This window comes from Equus quagga, chromosome 5, assembly GCF_021613505.1.
Source record: "Equus quagga isolate Etosha38 chromosome 5, UCLA_HA_Equagga_1.0, whole genome shotgun sequence".
Lineage (NCBI taxonomy): Eukaryota > Metazoa > Chordata > Mammalia > Perissodactyla > Equidae > Equus > Equus quagga.
In genome coordinates this window covers 80,885,767-80,902,143 of record NC_060271.1, presented here as the reverse complement: position 1 = coordinate 80,902,143, position 16,377 = coordinate 80,885,767, and the positions used below count along the sequence as shown (strand labels likewise).

At 43.9% G+C, this 16,377-nt stretch overlaps 1 protein-coding gene across 1 annotated transcript in view; it reads left to right on the top strand.

Annotated features, from left to right (window-relative positions):
• Window positions 1–16,377, top strand: part of ANXA4 (annexin A4) — a 60,496-nt gene that overhangs the window by 29,800 nt on the left and 14,319 nt on the right. The window contains exons 3-8 of the mRNA XM_046662546.1: window positions 4,759–4,846; window positions 8,434–8,528; window positions 11,065–11,178; window positions 12,028–12,118; window positions 13,628–13,707; window positions 15,562–15,618. Coding sequence (XP_046518502.1) covers window positions 4,759–4,846; window positions 8,434–8,528; window positions 11,065–11,178; window positions 12,028–12,118; window positions 13,628–13,707; window positions 15,562–15,618 — 525 coding nt within the window. The remainder of the gene's footprint in view (window positions 1–4,758; window positions 4,847–8,433; window positions 8,529–11,064; window positions 11,179–12,027; window positions 12,119–13,627; window positions 13,708–15,561; window positions 15,619–16,377) is intronic.

Here is a 16,377-nt window from a genome sequence, read left to right as displayed (position 1 = left end):
GTAGGAGGCTCCTTCCTTGCCTCTTTCTAGCTTCTGGTGGTTTGCTGGCAATCTTAGTCATTCCTTGGCTTGCAGCTGCTTCTCTCCAGTCTCTGCCTTCATCCTTGTGTGGTGCTCTCCCTGTGTGTCTCTGTCTTCACATGTTGTCTTCTTATAAGGACAGCAGTCATATTGGATTCGGGGCTCACCGTGCTCCAGTGTGACCTCATTTTAATTCAATTAATTACATTTACAATGACCCTATCTTCAAATAAGGTCACATCCTGAGGTGCATACTGGGGGTTAGAGCTTCAACATGCCTTTTTGGGGGGAAATACAATTCAGTCCATAACAGTGCCCAAGGAAGTTAATGTTATAGATTTCTGCTTTTCTCTGTGACGTATACAGAGCATAATGCTGGATGCTGACCATATCCAGGAGGTGAAAGCCTGGTCTTTCAGCAGACGAGGCCCATACCCTCTGGTACCTGAGGCCTTTGGATGGGCTCGACGTGAGCCACAGTGGGCCTGAGAGGTGCAGGCCAAGGTTGACTAGCTCATAGAGCTCAAATCTAACTGGCTAGAGAACTGCCCTAAGGGTGTGAAAATCCTCCATTCCTTTAGATGGCCCATATTACATCCTTGGATCAAATTAAATCATCAGAGAGCTTCAGATCTATTCTACATCGTTTTCACTATCTACATCGCATTGTACAAACTCCCTATTCTAGATTTTGCTTTGGAGTTACCCCATAGGCTTGTGTTAAGGGATATTATCAGAAATAGATGTAAGAATCTCATTATTATTTCTACTGTGGAGATGTTGTTGACATCATATTTAGTAATAATGGTGATGATGATAGCCGCTAAGTTTGAGTCTTTGTTTTAGTGTTCACTGTTGACTGGATTCTGTGCTGAGTGCTTTGCTATATTATCCTGCTTCATTATTAGAACAACCCTGTGGGTTGATATCATTATCGACACACGTGAGAAAAACAAAACTTCCCCTAGCCCATCCAGCTAGAAAGATTCAAACCCAGTTCTATCCCACTCAATGCCGTGTCCCTTCCCGCTAAGCTTTGCTGCCTCTCACTATAGGCCGCCATGTCTCCCTCATGAAGACCCACAGATGAAATTCCCCCAATACTAGGATTCCCTTTATAGTGTTCATGACTCTTTGAGTGATGTAGAAGAGACAGCGCTGACTGTCTCCATGAATATTAGTACATTTTAGCGGAATCATGGGCACGAGACTATGGGGTACATTTCAACCAAAGCTTATATGAAACCCTTCTCCCTTTGTAATAATTCATAGTCATCCCCCTGTTCTGTTCCCTCCCATCACCATAACATCTTACCACTCATGACTACTAAAAGAGGCATTATCAGAAAGGTTAGGAGAAACAGACCTATTGATGTAACCTCAGCCCCAAGTTTAGCCTTGGCTGTCTCTTCCTAGCCTCAGCTGTGAGCTCTTAGCATCTTAAAAGCACAAAGTACCAGCTCTAGACAGAGGACGGTTTCCAGATGGGTCTGAACTCCATCGACATCTGGGCACCAAGAATATCACTTAGATCCTTGCCCCTGTGCAGCCTCAGCTGATCAAATGTACACCACAATGGCAGACACCTGACAAATTAAGGGAAAAGAGACAAGGCAGAATAATTTTAGAAAGTGCTGCTGATGACTGATTAGGCCGTTTTTAAAGACAGAATTCAGAATATCAAAACATGAATTGCTGAAGGGTTGTAGTAACGCTTAGTGTCAGCACATAGGCGGGAAGATATATTAAAGACTAAAGCTAGTTTGATTCTGCTCTCTGCTGCTAAATCAGGGAACCGAGAAGAGCTCCACTAACACAGATTGCATCTCTCTAAACTCAGTACAAAGAAAGGCTGGGCATTTCTTGGGCAACTGGTTTCTTTTCTTCCCATGAACACAACAGTCCTCATTACTGATTACAAATCTCTCTTGCTTTGGCTTCTAGGCAGAGAAATCTGTGGCTTCTCTCTAATAACTGCACAGGCCCTTAAGGTCTGCAGTTTGGTTTCCTTCCTACCTGCGTGACTGTACCTTAATTTTTGATGTTTTATGTCTCATCACTGAATTTCTTCATCTATTTATTTACTTTTTTTTTTTTGGAGGAAGATTAGCCCTGAGCTAACTGCTGCCAATCCACCTCCTTTTGCTGAGGAAGACTGGCCCTGAGCTAACATCCATGCCCATCTTCCTCTACTTTATATGTGGGATGCCTACCACAGCATGGCTTGCCAAGAGGTGCCATGTCTGCACCCGGGATCTGAACCAGCGAACCCCAGGCCGCCAAAGCGGAACATGCGCACTTAACCGCTGTGCCACTGGGCCAGCCCCTATTTACTTTTTTATACTGAGTTATATGTATTTCTCTTTGCTGTCTCATATAACATAAATCACATATTAATAAACTGGTAAATACATTAGAAATATTCAGGGCACTTTGATATTAATCGGTAAATTATCTCTAAGTTTTAATCCAACTGAGATGGTTCCTACTGGTCATCAACCCATGTTTTGCTTGTTGATGTTTTTCATTTTTCATCTTTCTTTGCAGAGGGTCAGGGTCACTAACTTTTTGTCCCTGGTACCGTATCAGAGTACGTCTTACTTTAAGGCAGGTTGATCATTTCCAGTGATACTAGTCATCATCTCGGTTGTCTAGAGTTGGTGTCTCCTCTTCATGACTTTCCGTTCTCCCCTCTGCCCTCTCAGTCAGGCTGTGTCATCTCCATTCCACTGGGAAAGCTCTTGTCAGGATCACCAGGCCCCTCCATGTTGGCAAATCTGACCATCCCTTCCGTGTCCTTCTCTTATCCCTGCCTCAGCCGGCACTGACCGCTCCCGCCTTCCTCAGCCTCTGGACTGCACACTCTCTTGGTTTTCCTTTTACCTCAAGGACCGGTCCTTCTTGGTTATCCTTTCTGGATTCTCCTTCTCTGCTGGACCTATACTGCTGGAGAGGCCTGGGTTTGTCCTAGGATCCCTGTTCTTCTCTATCTTCATCTCATTCAATACCATCCAAATGCTGAAGTGTCCTAAATTTATTACTCTAGACTTGACCTCTAGACTTAGATTGTATAATATACTGTCCTTTTGACAACTCCACTTGGATGTTTAATGGACAACTCAGCGTTTGAAAACAGAAGTTCTAAATCCCACCCCTACTGCCACCCTAAATCTGGCAGTCCTCCGGCTGTCCCCATCTGGGTAAATGCTACCACTCTCTGCTCAGCTACTCAGAGAAAAAGATTTAGAGTTAGACCTGATTCTTTTCTTTCCTCACCTCCCCCGTCAGTCCATCAGCAAGTTCTGTCGCCTTTGCTCCAAAACATGTGCTGAGTCTGTTTCTTTCCATCTTGACTGTTTCACAAGGGTGAAATGGTGGGCAGGCATCATATCCCTGGATCTTGGCCCAGATTCTCAACTGGCCTCTGCATCTCCCTACAGCAGCCTGAGTGGTCTTTTAACATGTAAATCAGATTGTCTATCCCATCCCCTTGCTAAAAACCTGCTGGTGGCTTCCCACTGCACCTAGAATAAAATATAAATTTACCCAGTTTGTGAGGACTGCCTTGTTCTGGCCCCAGCCCACCTCTCTGATTTTCTTTCCCTTTTAAAAAATTTTTATCAGGGAAAATTGTAAACACATACAAAAGTAGACCGAATATTAAAAAGAATCCCATTGTTCCTAACAATAATTATTAACTCATGGTCGATCTTCTTTCTTCTTTATTTCCACTTACTTCCCCCCACCTGTGTAATTTGAAGCAAATTCCAGACATCTTATCAGCTCTCTATAAACTATATATAAGATTAGAGCTATTAAAAAAATGTATATAACCAATACCATTAGCATACCTAAAAATGTTAACACTGATTCCTCAATGTCATCTAATATCAAGTCAGGGTTCAAATTTCCAACTGTCTCATAAATGTCTTATCTTTTTTACTGTTTGTTTGATTTAGAGTCCAAATAGGGTTCATGCATTATAATTATTGACATGCCTTTTTAATGTTTTTTAAGCTACAGTTCCCTTCCATCTCTTTCTTTTCTAATTCCCCTTGCAATTTCTTTGCTGAAGAACCTAGCCCATTTGTCAAGTGGTGTTTCTCAGTCTGGATTTTGCCAATTACAGCCCTGTGGTGGGAGTGAACATTTTCCTTTCTCCTTGATTTATGGTCAATTGGTATTTGGCTCCACAGGCTTGATCGGATTGAGGTTTGAGTTTTTCCCTTTTTGAGGGACGTGATAACTTCATAGGTGGTGGTGTAACATATCTTACCACTCTCCTCCTTGCTGCCAATTTGAGCCACTCTGGCCTCTGCCCCTCTCCTCCCATAGAAGCTAGTTCCAGCCTCAGGGCCTTTGCCTTAGCTGTTTCCTCTGCCTGTGATGCTTTCTCCTCCTTTGCATGGTCAATGCCTCATGTCAGTCGGATCTCAGCCTAAATGTCACTCAGAGCAGCCCTTCCAGGACCTTTCAATCTCCATAGCACTTCTCACTGCCAGGCACTTGTTAGAATATTAGTTTGTTGGCTTGTTCACTGTCTGCCCTCCCACCCCACCGCCCGAACTAGAACCTCAGCTCCATGGGAGCAAGAGCCTTATCTGTCATCGTCACTGCTATATCCCCAGCCTATGGGGATGTCTGGCCCATGGTAGGTGCTCAGCAAATGTTTGCTAATGAGAATCTCTTTGTCAGTAAGATGCTGCCTGTCAGTCACACCTTTCTCTGTACACTTAGGCAGCCAAAGGAGGCACCGTCAAAGCGGCTTCAGGATTCAACGCCATGGAGGATGCTCAGACCCTGAGGAAGGCCATGAAAGGGCTCGGTAAGTGTCCTACTGGAGGTGAGCACTCTCATGTGTTGTGTCTCAGAGTCACACAGAGGGTGCTGTGTCCACTGGCAAATGTGAGCACGTCTCACTCTCAAAAAACACAGTGGGAGTAAGTTGCTTTTCAAGACAAATTAGGTGGGAGGGCATTAATTATCTACTTTTACTACAGAATTGTAAATTTAATGCACTCATTCTGGAGTTCCCCAATTATTTAAATCTGTTTTGCATTACAGCATTCTGAATCCATATGTAAAACTTTAGAAATGTATTTGTTTTCCAATTAGTGCTGTATGTTTGTAGTGCCATGAGGTTTACAAAGCACTTTCACAAACATTATCTCAGTGTGTACATGCAACAACCCTGTGATTTGGTGAAAGCAGCTATTACTGTTGTGATTTTCGCCTTGCTTTACAGATGTGAAATTGAGACCCAGAGAAATTAAGTAACGTAGTAAGTCACGTTGTAAGCGGAACTGAGCCATGAGTCACGCTTGGCAGAGCCGGTCTTGAGGTTGGGCCTGCAACTCTAAGTCCATGGTCTTTCCCTTGAGTCCCTCTGCCTGTTGCTGCTGTGATGGGCATAGCGGGGAGGTCCTGACAGGCAGCGTGTGGGATTTCATGTGAGAAGGCTGTGTGTACAGGACCAGAGCACTTGTCTTCCAGTGCTCTACCCTCCAGCTGGCTCCCCGAGGGCAAAGGCCTCATGCTGGGTGGGCACAGCCATGCGGGGTGCGCTTCAGGCTGCCCTGGCCTAGCCCCTTGCCTGGGTGGACATTTGGCCAGAGAAGTGCCCTCTGGTTTGTAGCTGCTATTTAGAATCTGCTTGAGATTTGGACAAAAACACTTGACCATGAGGCTTTATTTCCTAGTTTTTTAACCCAAAAACGGTTCACTTTACTTAGCCCCCATGCTACTAACAGCAGCAACAGCAATAAAAATAATAGTGGATGTTTGTTAAGCTCTTCTATGGGTTGGGCATAATTCTCCACGTGGATTGTTTTAATCCTGACAGCAGCTTGTTTTACTGATGAGAAAGTTGTGGTTTAGGGAGATTAGCTAACTTGCCCAAGGTCTCAGAACTAGTAAGTGTTAGAGTCGGGATTCTAGGCAATTCTAGGCAGTCTGACTCCAGAGCTGGGGTTAAGTCACTGTGCTGCCCTGCTGCCTACCTCTGCACAGAACATTGTTCTGAATCTACGTATCCTTCTCCTCATCTTCCCTTTTTCACAAATAAAATGGAAAATGTACTTGGCCCACCCTGTTTTCAGATTATCCTAATTCTTTGCTATAAAGCAAAAACACCATCTTTCAGAACGTGGACCACATGGCATTCAGAATTTTCAAAATAAGAGTTAGGAGACATTCGACACAACCAAGCCTTTTCAGTGCCTGTGTGTGGGCCAATGCAAAGGAGACAAGGATTATAAAACCTAGTCCTTGTGGTCAAATAGTCCATGGGTGCTAGGTGGCTAAGGTGTGTACAGAAATAACTATGATCAGTTCATAATATGATAGAGATAGGAGGGGCACAAATAAGACCCCATTAGGGTTCACAGAGGAGATCACATTTCAAATGGGGGCATCAGGCAGAACTCCTTGAAGAATGTAGAATTTGAGATAGGCCTTGGGAGATGAGGTGAGTTTCAGTAAATAGAGATAAAAGAGAAGGTGTTTCAGGTGAATGGAATAACATGAGCAGAGGTGTGGGATGAGTGTGAGCATCGTCCCATTTCCTACTCTACCTGAGGCCCAGGGCAGTCACAGTGAATACATGGAAAGGTGGATTGTAGCAGGAGGTACTTGCAAAGCAGGAGTAGGCTGGTTGGGAGCTTTGTGAGAAGACAGATAGCAAAGAGAGGGCCTGGAAGTGTTACTGAGAAGGCCACCTGGAGAATCACAGACATGGGGGCATGGTCCAAAGGCATTGGCTGGGGGACAACAGATGCCAGAATAATGACACTAAATGGATGAGGTTAGGGAGACATATAAACCAATAGACTGACAATGAAGGAGGTCAGGAGAAAGGAGTGCAGTACAGTTGGGTCAAGTATAGTTATTCAAGAGCTGAGTCGGTGGATCTGGCTGCCTGGTATCTTTTTATGTGGGTATTTATGATAGTGAATGGGATCTCATGGAGAGTCTAGGATGGCAGACTGCAGCACCAGCAGACCAGGGAGCCATTGTGTATTCCCGAGCAGGGGAGGAATACATTTTAGGAAAATGAATCTGGCAAGACTTTGGTAAGACCAAATAGGAGGTAAGATTACTAGTTAGCCAACTTTACAGTTGTCTAGGAAGAGACCCCCAAATCCTGAACTGGAGTGGTAGTGGTAGGAATCAAAAAGAGGAGGTGGATGCAAAAAAGATTGTAGAGCTAGATTTTGCATAACTTGGCAGGAAGTTTGAATGTGGAGGAAGACAGAAAGTGAAAAACATCAGAGCTGTTTTGAGGGTTCATACTTGACTGACTGGAAGAGGGGTGGTGCCCTTTCACAGAAACTGGGTGAACAAAAGGTGATGAGCCTTCTCCCCGCAGCTGAGAGCTCTGAAGGTTGTGTCTTTTACCCTCTGTTTTTTTTTTAAGAGACCTGAAAGTAGGTCCCTAAGATATATAAACTTAAAGTTCTGTAGCTTCCTCCCTACACCTCACATTTTTCTGGATCTCTAATCTTGGAAAGAATAACTGTGATGAATCTATATTTTTTTTCTCCCTGAAATATTTAAGTAGAATCCCTTCTGTAACCCATCACAACGCCCCCATATAGTATAAACAATGAAGGAACAGGAAACTCACCAAACATGCATGAACATCCAGCTGTTACTAAGACGAGGGACCAATTTGAAAAATCAGAATAAAGTCCCCCTATAAAAGTTGCTGCAAGAAACAGGCAAACAAAACTTAGGACATTTTTAATTTGTAATTCATATTATGAAGCTTTGATAGGATATCGCATCATGGGAATTTGTTGGGAGTTATAAAAAGGGAATCATCTGAGATCAGGAAACATAGCTTGGAGATGAAAAACACAATTACAGATCTTAAAACTCAGTGAATGCAGTGAACAACCAATTTAAACCCTGCAAAGTGCCAAATCAGTGAATGGAAAAGACGAGTTTGAATTGTTTCAAAGCTTGGAGGAAATGATAAAGGGATAAAAACAAAGAGAGAAAAGGCAAGAACATGGAAGATAGATACAGGAGATCCAAAAGACATTATAAGAATTCCAGAGGAGGGGAAGAAGCATGATCCCAGTCAACACTTACTGAGTATTTAGTAAGTGCTGCGCACTGTGCTGAGTAACTCACTTAAGGGAAGTACTATGATTACTCCCATTTATAGATAAGGAAACTAATGCCTGGAGATGTCAACTATTTTGTTCAGTGGCAAACAGCTAATTAAAGGAGAGGCTAAGACTCAAATCTAGTGTCTGTTACCCCCACAATAGACAAACCCTCTGAACAAGGACCTCTTTTCTTAGAAAGCTCTCTGCGTGTGTTTGGGTTACTCCAGTGTCTGCAGAGGAACCCATTTTCTCATCCCTCTCAAATCACATTCACTCACTGTCTCTGCTCCACTCCCAGGCACGGATGAAGATGCCATAATCAGTGTCCTCGCCTACCGCAACACCGCCCAGCGCCAGGAAATCAGGACAGCCTACAAGAGCACCATCGGCAAGGTAGGCACAGTCTCTCCATCTCCTTGTTGACGAGGGACCTGTCAGGCAACAAGGAAGCAGGGCTACTTCCCGATCTAGGTTCCTGAAGTAGCCCTGTGTTTTTAAAAGATGGACCCCTTGCCATGTGTAAGGATGCTCTTGAAAAAAAAAAAAAAGAAGACAATTTGAACACGTGTTTCCTCCACTATCCTTAGCCAGAAGTGATGTCGGGGAGCTCTTGATTCATGGAGCTCAGGCCAAGCTTAGTCTCTTCCCACTCAAGTCTTCTCAGGGACTTGGTTGTTGAATGGACTCAACCACCACCCTTTTGAGCACCGGGCAGGGCTGACCTTCCAGTGTGGCTTCCCTGAGCCGATGGCTTCTTTTAGGCCACTGTGGATGAAGACCCTCCAAACTGACTGAAATATTTAAATTCAGTTTGTTTTAAGTAGGCTCTTCCACATAAACCCATTTGTAGCATATATTCGTTCCTTTGATGATCCGCAATTGAGGGACACCCCCTTAAATTCTAGAATGGGGCTTTATGTGTTTGTGTATGTCTGTGTATTTTAGTAGCTCATGCATTCAGAGGTTGTTCACTCACCATGTTTTCCTCTTTGAGTCTGAATCCCACATCCCTCAGGAACTCTCTCTTAGTCTCATTTTCAATGACTCACTTGCCAGAGTCATTCCACCCCATCTTTCCACAGCACTGAAAACCTATCTCTGATTAGCAAGAATCTTTTTATTGAGGAAACATTATCAATAAGAGCCTCCAGGTCTCAGAGTACAGTAACTCCATGACGTGTTTCTATCCTCGAGATACTTTACAGCCAGTCAGACGGCCGCTGCTTCTCAAGGACAGCACTAAACTGCTGCATGGGACAGGGCTGCTCCGCTATGGCCTAGAGCATCTGATGTGCACCTTGGCTGGGCCCCCCGGTCGGGAACAGGATTCTGCTGATCAGATTGCTTGTACTATCTTCTGTGCGTTGTAAACTCTTCTCCATCCCCAAAGAAATTTATTGAGCAGAAATAGGCATGAACGTGCGTGTGATGTGTGAACTAGAGACCTAAAGGGTGTTGCCACACACATTCGGGTTGATTATTCAGCTTCAGAACTAAGCTAGTCTGGTGTCAGTTTGTTAAGATGAGCAACATTAACGGATTGACTGAGCACTAATTTATTTAGTCATTCATTCATTCATTCATTCATTCACTATGTCTGGACATAACATAAAAATATACACAATAGGTTGAAATACAGTGTTACGGAATCAGGTTTGTGGGAATCAGAGATCTGGACTTGAATAGCAATTTAGCCCCTTATTAGTTGGTTGATCTTAAGCAGGTTCTTAAATTCTCTGACCTGTTCTAGGAGGAAATGTGAATAAATGTCTTTAGTATTTTGTCCTTTGTCCAAATAAGTACATTTCTTTTTAGGAAGTGAGCCTTAAGAAATAATCATGAGGGGCCAGCCCCGTCGCATGGCAGTTAAGTTCACACATTCTGCTTCGGCAGCCCGGGGTTCGCTGGTTCAGATCCTGGGTGCGGATCTATGCACTGCTCATCAAGCTATGCTGTGGCAGGCGTCCCACATATAAAGTAGAGGAAGATGAGCATGGATATTAGCTCAGGGCCAGGCTTCCTCAACAAAAGGAGGAGGATTGGCAGCAGATGTTAGCTCAGGGCTAATCTTTCTCAAAAAAAGAAATACTCATGAATGATTGCAAGGATACAACTAAACGCATGTGTAATTTAACAGTAGAAAAAAACCAGATACGGGGGACTGGTTAAAATGATATTGCATCTACATATAGAATTATAACAGCTATTAAAAATGTCATAGATGAATATTGACTTGGAATATATTCAAGGTATATTGTTAAGTGAGCAAATACATTTAACTCAGTGTCTACTAAATTTTTGATCTCAGGACACTCTTAAATTACTGAAGACTTTTTTGTTTTTGTGGATTATATCTATTGATATTTACCATATTAGAAATTAAAATTGAGGACATTTAAAAATATGTATTTGTTAACTTATTTAAAAAACAATAAACATTACATGTTAATATAAATAACATTTTTATGAAAAACAGGTACACAGTCCAAAACAAAAAAAAAATTTAGTGGGAAGATTGGCATTGTTTTACATTCTGCAAATCTCTTAACATCTGGCATAATGGAAGATGGTTGGATTCTCATATCTGCTTCTGCATTCAGTTTGTTGTGATGTGTGGTTTGGGTTGAAGTATATGAAGAAAAGCTAGTCTCCTATAGATATGTAGTTGGAAAAGGGAAGACTATTTTAATAGCCTTTTAACATAACTGTACGTATGTCAAGTAGCCTTTGGAAAACTCCGTTGTACAATTGTGAGAGAATGACAGCGTAAGGGCAAATAACGTCTTAGTGTTATTATGAAGATAGTTCAACTTTGTGGGCCCCCTGAAAGGGTCTTGGAGACCCCAGGCGTCCCTGGACCACACTTGAGAGCAGCTGGTTTCAGTTACTACATGGAGCGGCTAAGCAGAGCCGCTTTCTTGCATTGCAGGACCTGATAGACGACTTGAAGTCAGAACTGAGTGGCAACTTCGAGCGGGTGATCTTGGGGATGATGACGCCCACCGTGCTGTACGACGTGCAGGAGCTGCAAAGGGCCATGAAGGTTTGTGCCCCCTCCTCGCATGCTGTCTGTGCCGTTAGTGCAAACGCTGGGAGCTTTCTCAAGAAACTGTGATAGTGGCCTTCTGAGAGCGGGGAGGATGAGGTACAGGAGAAAGATTTTCCTTCATTTGTGACAACTTGAAAACGTGACATTGCATTATAGCAATTGTAATTTTAAAATTGTTTTCCGAGAGTTATGGAAGCATTTGCTCTTTCCTATGGCTCCAGGGGGAATGATTATAGTTGTGCTTTTGGTGCAGTTCCAGAAACTTTCTTGTCGTGTTAGTACTTTTGAGGTAGGAAACTTTATGACTGACACATTGGCGGCCTCTGGGCTGCTGTGGGCTCAGAACTGGCAAAAAAGGTTGTCTGCCTCCCTAGATGCTGGATCCACTGTGCCCTCACCCAAGGTCTGCCAATTTTTAATGACCAAGTATGAAATTCAAACACAATTACCCTCCTCAACCGTGTCAATAAATACTCAGCCTCATGGAAGGTTCTGGGCTAGGCTCTGGGTAAGCAAAGAGTCTTTACCAGAAGATTCTGCCCTTCAAGGGAAAAGTACAGGGACGTCCAGGAAAGATTAAGTCCCCAGAGGGCAGAAACTGTCCCTAACCTGGCACCTTAACCATCAGTAGAAAGAGCCCATGAATGTTTGTTGTTAGTAATAATGATTATGGTAAACACATTGGAATTTGAGCAGGACAGTTAAAAATTAGCAAATCCTGTTGCTAGAACCCCGAGGGTTGTCTTTATTCTCTACAGATTCCTGGCTGCATTCCTTCTGTGTCTGGCACTCAACTTTGTAAACTGGCTCATAACACCCTCTTCCTCTGGGTTTCGTGTTCAGGGAGCTGGCACGGATGAGGGCTGCCTGATTGAGATCCTGGCCTCTCGGTCACCGGAGGAGATCCGGCGCATAAACCAGACCTACCAGCTTGGTATGTAGCATCCTCAGTGGCCTGGCTGAGGTTTTGCTGGGATTTGAGAAGTAAACTAGCAGCAGGTCGTTACCCACTGATTAGACCCTGTTCATAGAAACACTGACCATGAGGCATCCTCAGTTCCAAGCTCTGCTTTCAGGCAGATCCCCGTCTAGGCAAAGACTGTTGGCTTCTCAAAACTTCTCAGGTGAAGATGCCACTCTGCTTAGGCTACCCAGTGTAGTGTTCTAATCCTCTGAAGGCTGGAAAATTGTTCCTTATTATCAAGCAGAGAATCAAATATGCTTGTTCAAAAGGGGTGGCACCAGTGAATTCTCTTGTTCCAAGGAATGGCCTGGAGCGGCTGTCTGGCCCAACTTCTTACATCCAGATTGGACTGTATGTCCTCCAGCCTTCTCAGAATGCTAGCCGTTTACTTGCTTCTTACAAATCTCCAGAGGACAATACATATGAAGAGCCTTTAAAAGATGCATACCTTTTTTCCCCTAAGAATATAATAAAAAAGTGCACAAAGATTTAGATCCTGCAGTGTTTGTTTGGCATTGTTTATAGTAGCTAAAAATGTCCAACAGTAGCAGATTGGCTAAATAAAATATGATACACTCACACAACAGACTATTATGTAGTCATCAAAATGTATACTGACAGATAATATTAAATTACATCACATGATATGGTATATGGATGAGTGAAAAAAGACAAATTATAAAAAAGTATGCTATGATCCCATTTTTTTTAGGAAAGAAAAATAATATGTCTATGTGGGGAAAAATGAGGAAGGATATTCACCAAATGTTATCAATGATTATTATTTTGGGGTGATTAGATTATGGTGTGGTTCCCCCCCCTTCATTTTACTTATTTGTTTTTTCCTAAGTTTTCTGTAGTAAACATGTAGTACTTTGGGAGAAAGAGAACAAAACAGTAAGAGGTTTTTGGTAAGTGTCCAGAGCCGGAGATTCTAAACCTGGAGAGTGTGGTTCTGGCACCGGGATCTGCATGTCTGCTGAGGGCAGGTCTTCTCCCCGAGGACTGTGAAGGGTTGGAGCTTCTCTGGGGATGCTCTCCAGCTAGTGACATGGCAGGGAAGGCACATGCTAGAATTTGAGCCTGACAGCCCCCTGCTTGTCCCCACCCCGGGTTCGGAAACTCGGCTCCCTTTGCCTTCCTGCACGCCGATCAACAGTTACTGTTCTCTGTGTCCCTGAAAAGCACGTTCAGGACAGACCCCTGGACAATAGGGACCGGAGAGTGAGGATTACACCCCAGCTGTCTCGACCTCCCGTTTTAAGGGACAGGAACATCTCATTTCCACTGTAATGACAAGCTAAGCTTATCTTCACTGTTTTATCAGAGTTTAGTTTTTGAAAAACCGTGGGGTGAAAAACCTCATGAGGAGCTGCGTCAGTAAACAGGTTGGTCCTGGAGAGGACAGAAGGCTCCGGAGTGCGACACAGTGTTGGGCAGGACTCTGTCCTGATGTCGCTAATTTTACTCTCTTGCTAGAATACGGGCGGAGCCTTGAAGATGACATTCGCTCTGACACGTCTTTCATGTTCCAGCGCGTGCTCGTGTCTCTCTCCGCTGTGAGTGGTTCCCTCTGGTGGCTGCTTTTGGTGGGGGTTGGGTTTTATTGAGACTCTTACTCTGTATCCCCTTTTCCAGGCTTTCTCATCCTTTCAACCTCCCAAATGTGAACATTCCCCAGGTGTTTTTCTTGGGACTCTCTGTTGTTTTATCTTCTCTGCTTTACAGTCTCTGGCCAGTCATGGATGCCCATTTATTCTAATTTTACTTATTTAGTTAGTTCTAATTTATAGTTACAAGTACCTAATACATGCCAGGCACACTGAAAATTAGGAAGATGATTAAGAGGCAGTTCCACGGCTTTAAGAGTTTATATTGTCATAAGGAGTATATCAGCTACACAGTTGCTATAATAAAGGCATGAAAAGTTAAGTACCAAGGGGGAGGCACAGAGTAAAAGGAAGATTCAAGAAGCGAGTTTGGTTGCAGAAACAAAGGAAAGGCTTCATGACAGAGGTGCTACTTCAGAGTGTGGAGGGTTTGCTAGGATTTCAAGAGGCAGAGGTGTGGGTGGGTATATTCCAGGCAGGAAGAACAGCAAGAAAGGGCCAAGGAGACAGGACACAGGTATATTCGGGGAACAACTGGCTGAGCGTTGGGCTGGTAATTTTAGGAGCAAGGTGGAAGGATGAACTGGGATTCTGTATGGGAATGAGTTTGCCCTTTCTTTGGAGAGCAGTAGGGAGCCACTGAAGGTTTTGGAGTGGTAGAGTGGTGTGATTGGAACTGCATTTTCAGAAGAGTGATGTAATAGTGATGTGTAAGATGAGTTGAACTGGAGGCTGGGAGACCAGGTAGGAAGTTACCGCAATATTCTAGATGAGAAATAAAGCAGGACTGGGCTACTGTTGGAGCAGGGTGCCAGAAAAGAGAAGATGGATACACGAGATATTTCACATGACTTCCCAATTTTATCTTTATCCCTGACCTCCTTCCTGAGCGTGAGACTCATTTCTCACTGCTTTTAGATGATTCCTTATGGACGTTCTACCATCAACTCAAATCAGTCCTCCTAAACTAAGCCTGAACTCATTTTCCCTCCAAGCCAGCTCATCTTCCGGACTTGCCTGTTTCTGTTCATCTTGGTGCTGTTCTTCCAACAACCAAAGCAGAACCCCGGAAATCATCTCCAACTCCCACCTCACTCTGTCTCTGAGATTTGTTTAACAATGCCGGCCTGCTTTTCTTATTTCCTACCCATTTTCTCTTTTCCTCCCACATTTACCAGTCTGCTGAGCCAAGCCGAGACCATAGAATATTGAGACAGCAATAAGAATAGCCTAACAAACCAGAGTAGCTTATTTTGTCACTCTTTAGCATTCCTCCAAGCCTTCAACCCTGCTCTCCCTGTGAGCTGGTGTTGGTGAGGGGTGGGGGCATTTTCATGTGCTCCTCAAGCCCCACTGCTGGTCCAGATTCTCTTGATTCTCCTTTCCCAGCCCCTATTTGGCATAAATGATCAGTGTAGATTTGCCAGTTTGGAAGGCATGAGTCAGCTGGGGAGACACCGGAGTGGGGGAGGTGGGAAAGGAGAGGAGGCAGTCGTGGAGGGAGTGGTCAACAGAGAGCATCTGTTCTCCTTCTGCTGGCAGAGACACCCACGCAACATTAGGGAGCCACACTGGGGCTCGCCCTTTGGTTGGTGGTGTTCTCTAGGCACAGATCAGAGCCACAGATAATGCAAGCTCATTCAAAGGACGTCTGTTCTCTCTTCCTAGGCTGGAAGAGTGACCACTAGTGGCATTCTGTCTAATGACCATGTGCTTAGGTTCCCAGACATTCTGTCTTAACAGCACCCCCCAGTCTTGGTAGATACTCTCTTATTTTCTTTGGTTTGTTTTTCTCGTCCTCAGGGTGGCAGGGATGAAGGAAATTACCTGGATGATGCTCTCGTGAGACAGGATGCCCAGGTTAGTGGAACTGCAGCTTCTTTCCTCTCTTTTGCCAGTAAGACAGGCCTTGGTTGGAGGACACCCTCTTATATTTCAGTGTATAATTGGCCAGGCTGGGATATGTTATGAAAAAAAGATTCCTACAGGTAACCTTCAATAGAAGAAGTTCCTTGCAGATCTACTTAGGGCTGGGGGTGGCACAGGACATCATTATGTAAAGACCCTTGGATTCCAGATTTCTTGACATTGGGACCATGGTGTAGCCACCCCAGAGAACCACGGAGCATCTTCTAAACTACTTGGAGGTGAAGGGACCTGCCTTTGCTTGGTTTATTTTGCATTTTTACTTCCCAAAGAGAACATTTGATAAGACCTGTGTAAAACAGCTTGGCACAGTGTGTAACCTGTTGGGTAAAATTCATACCCAACCCCAAGAAGGGGTTGCTTCCCTGGTACCCCGCCCACTGATGGTTGCCCTGTCCTAGTTACAGTAGCCAGATAACACTAATAATAATAGCTAATAAAAAGTGGGTTCTTACCAGTTACCAAACATTCTTCTAAGCTCCTTATATGAAGTAAGCCATTGAGTCCTTGCAGTAACTGTATGAAGTAAGTATTGCTATCGCTGTTTTATGGACAAGAAAATTGAGGCCAGAGAAGTCGAGTTCTTTGCTCAAGTACACAGATAATAGATGGCAGAATTGGGATTTGAACCCAGGCAACTTGGATGTAGACCCTGTGCTCTTAACCAATATACAACCATAGAGAAGGACTGGT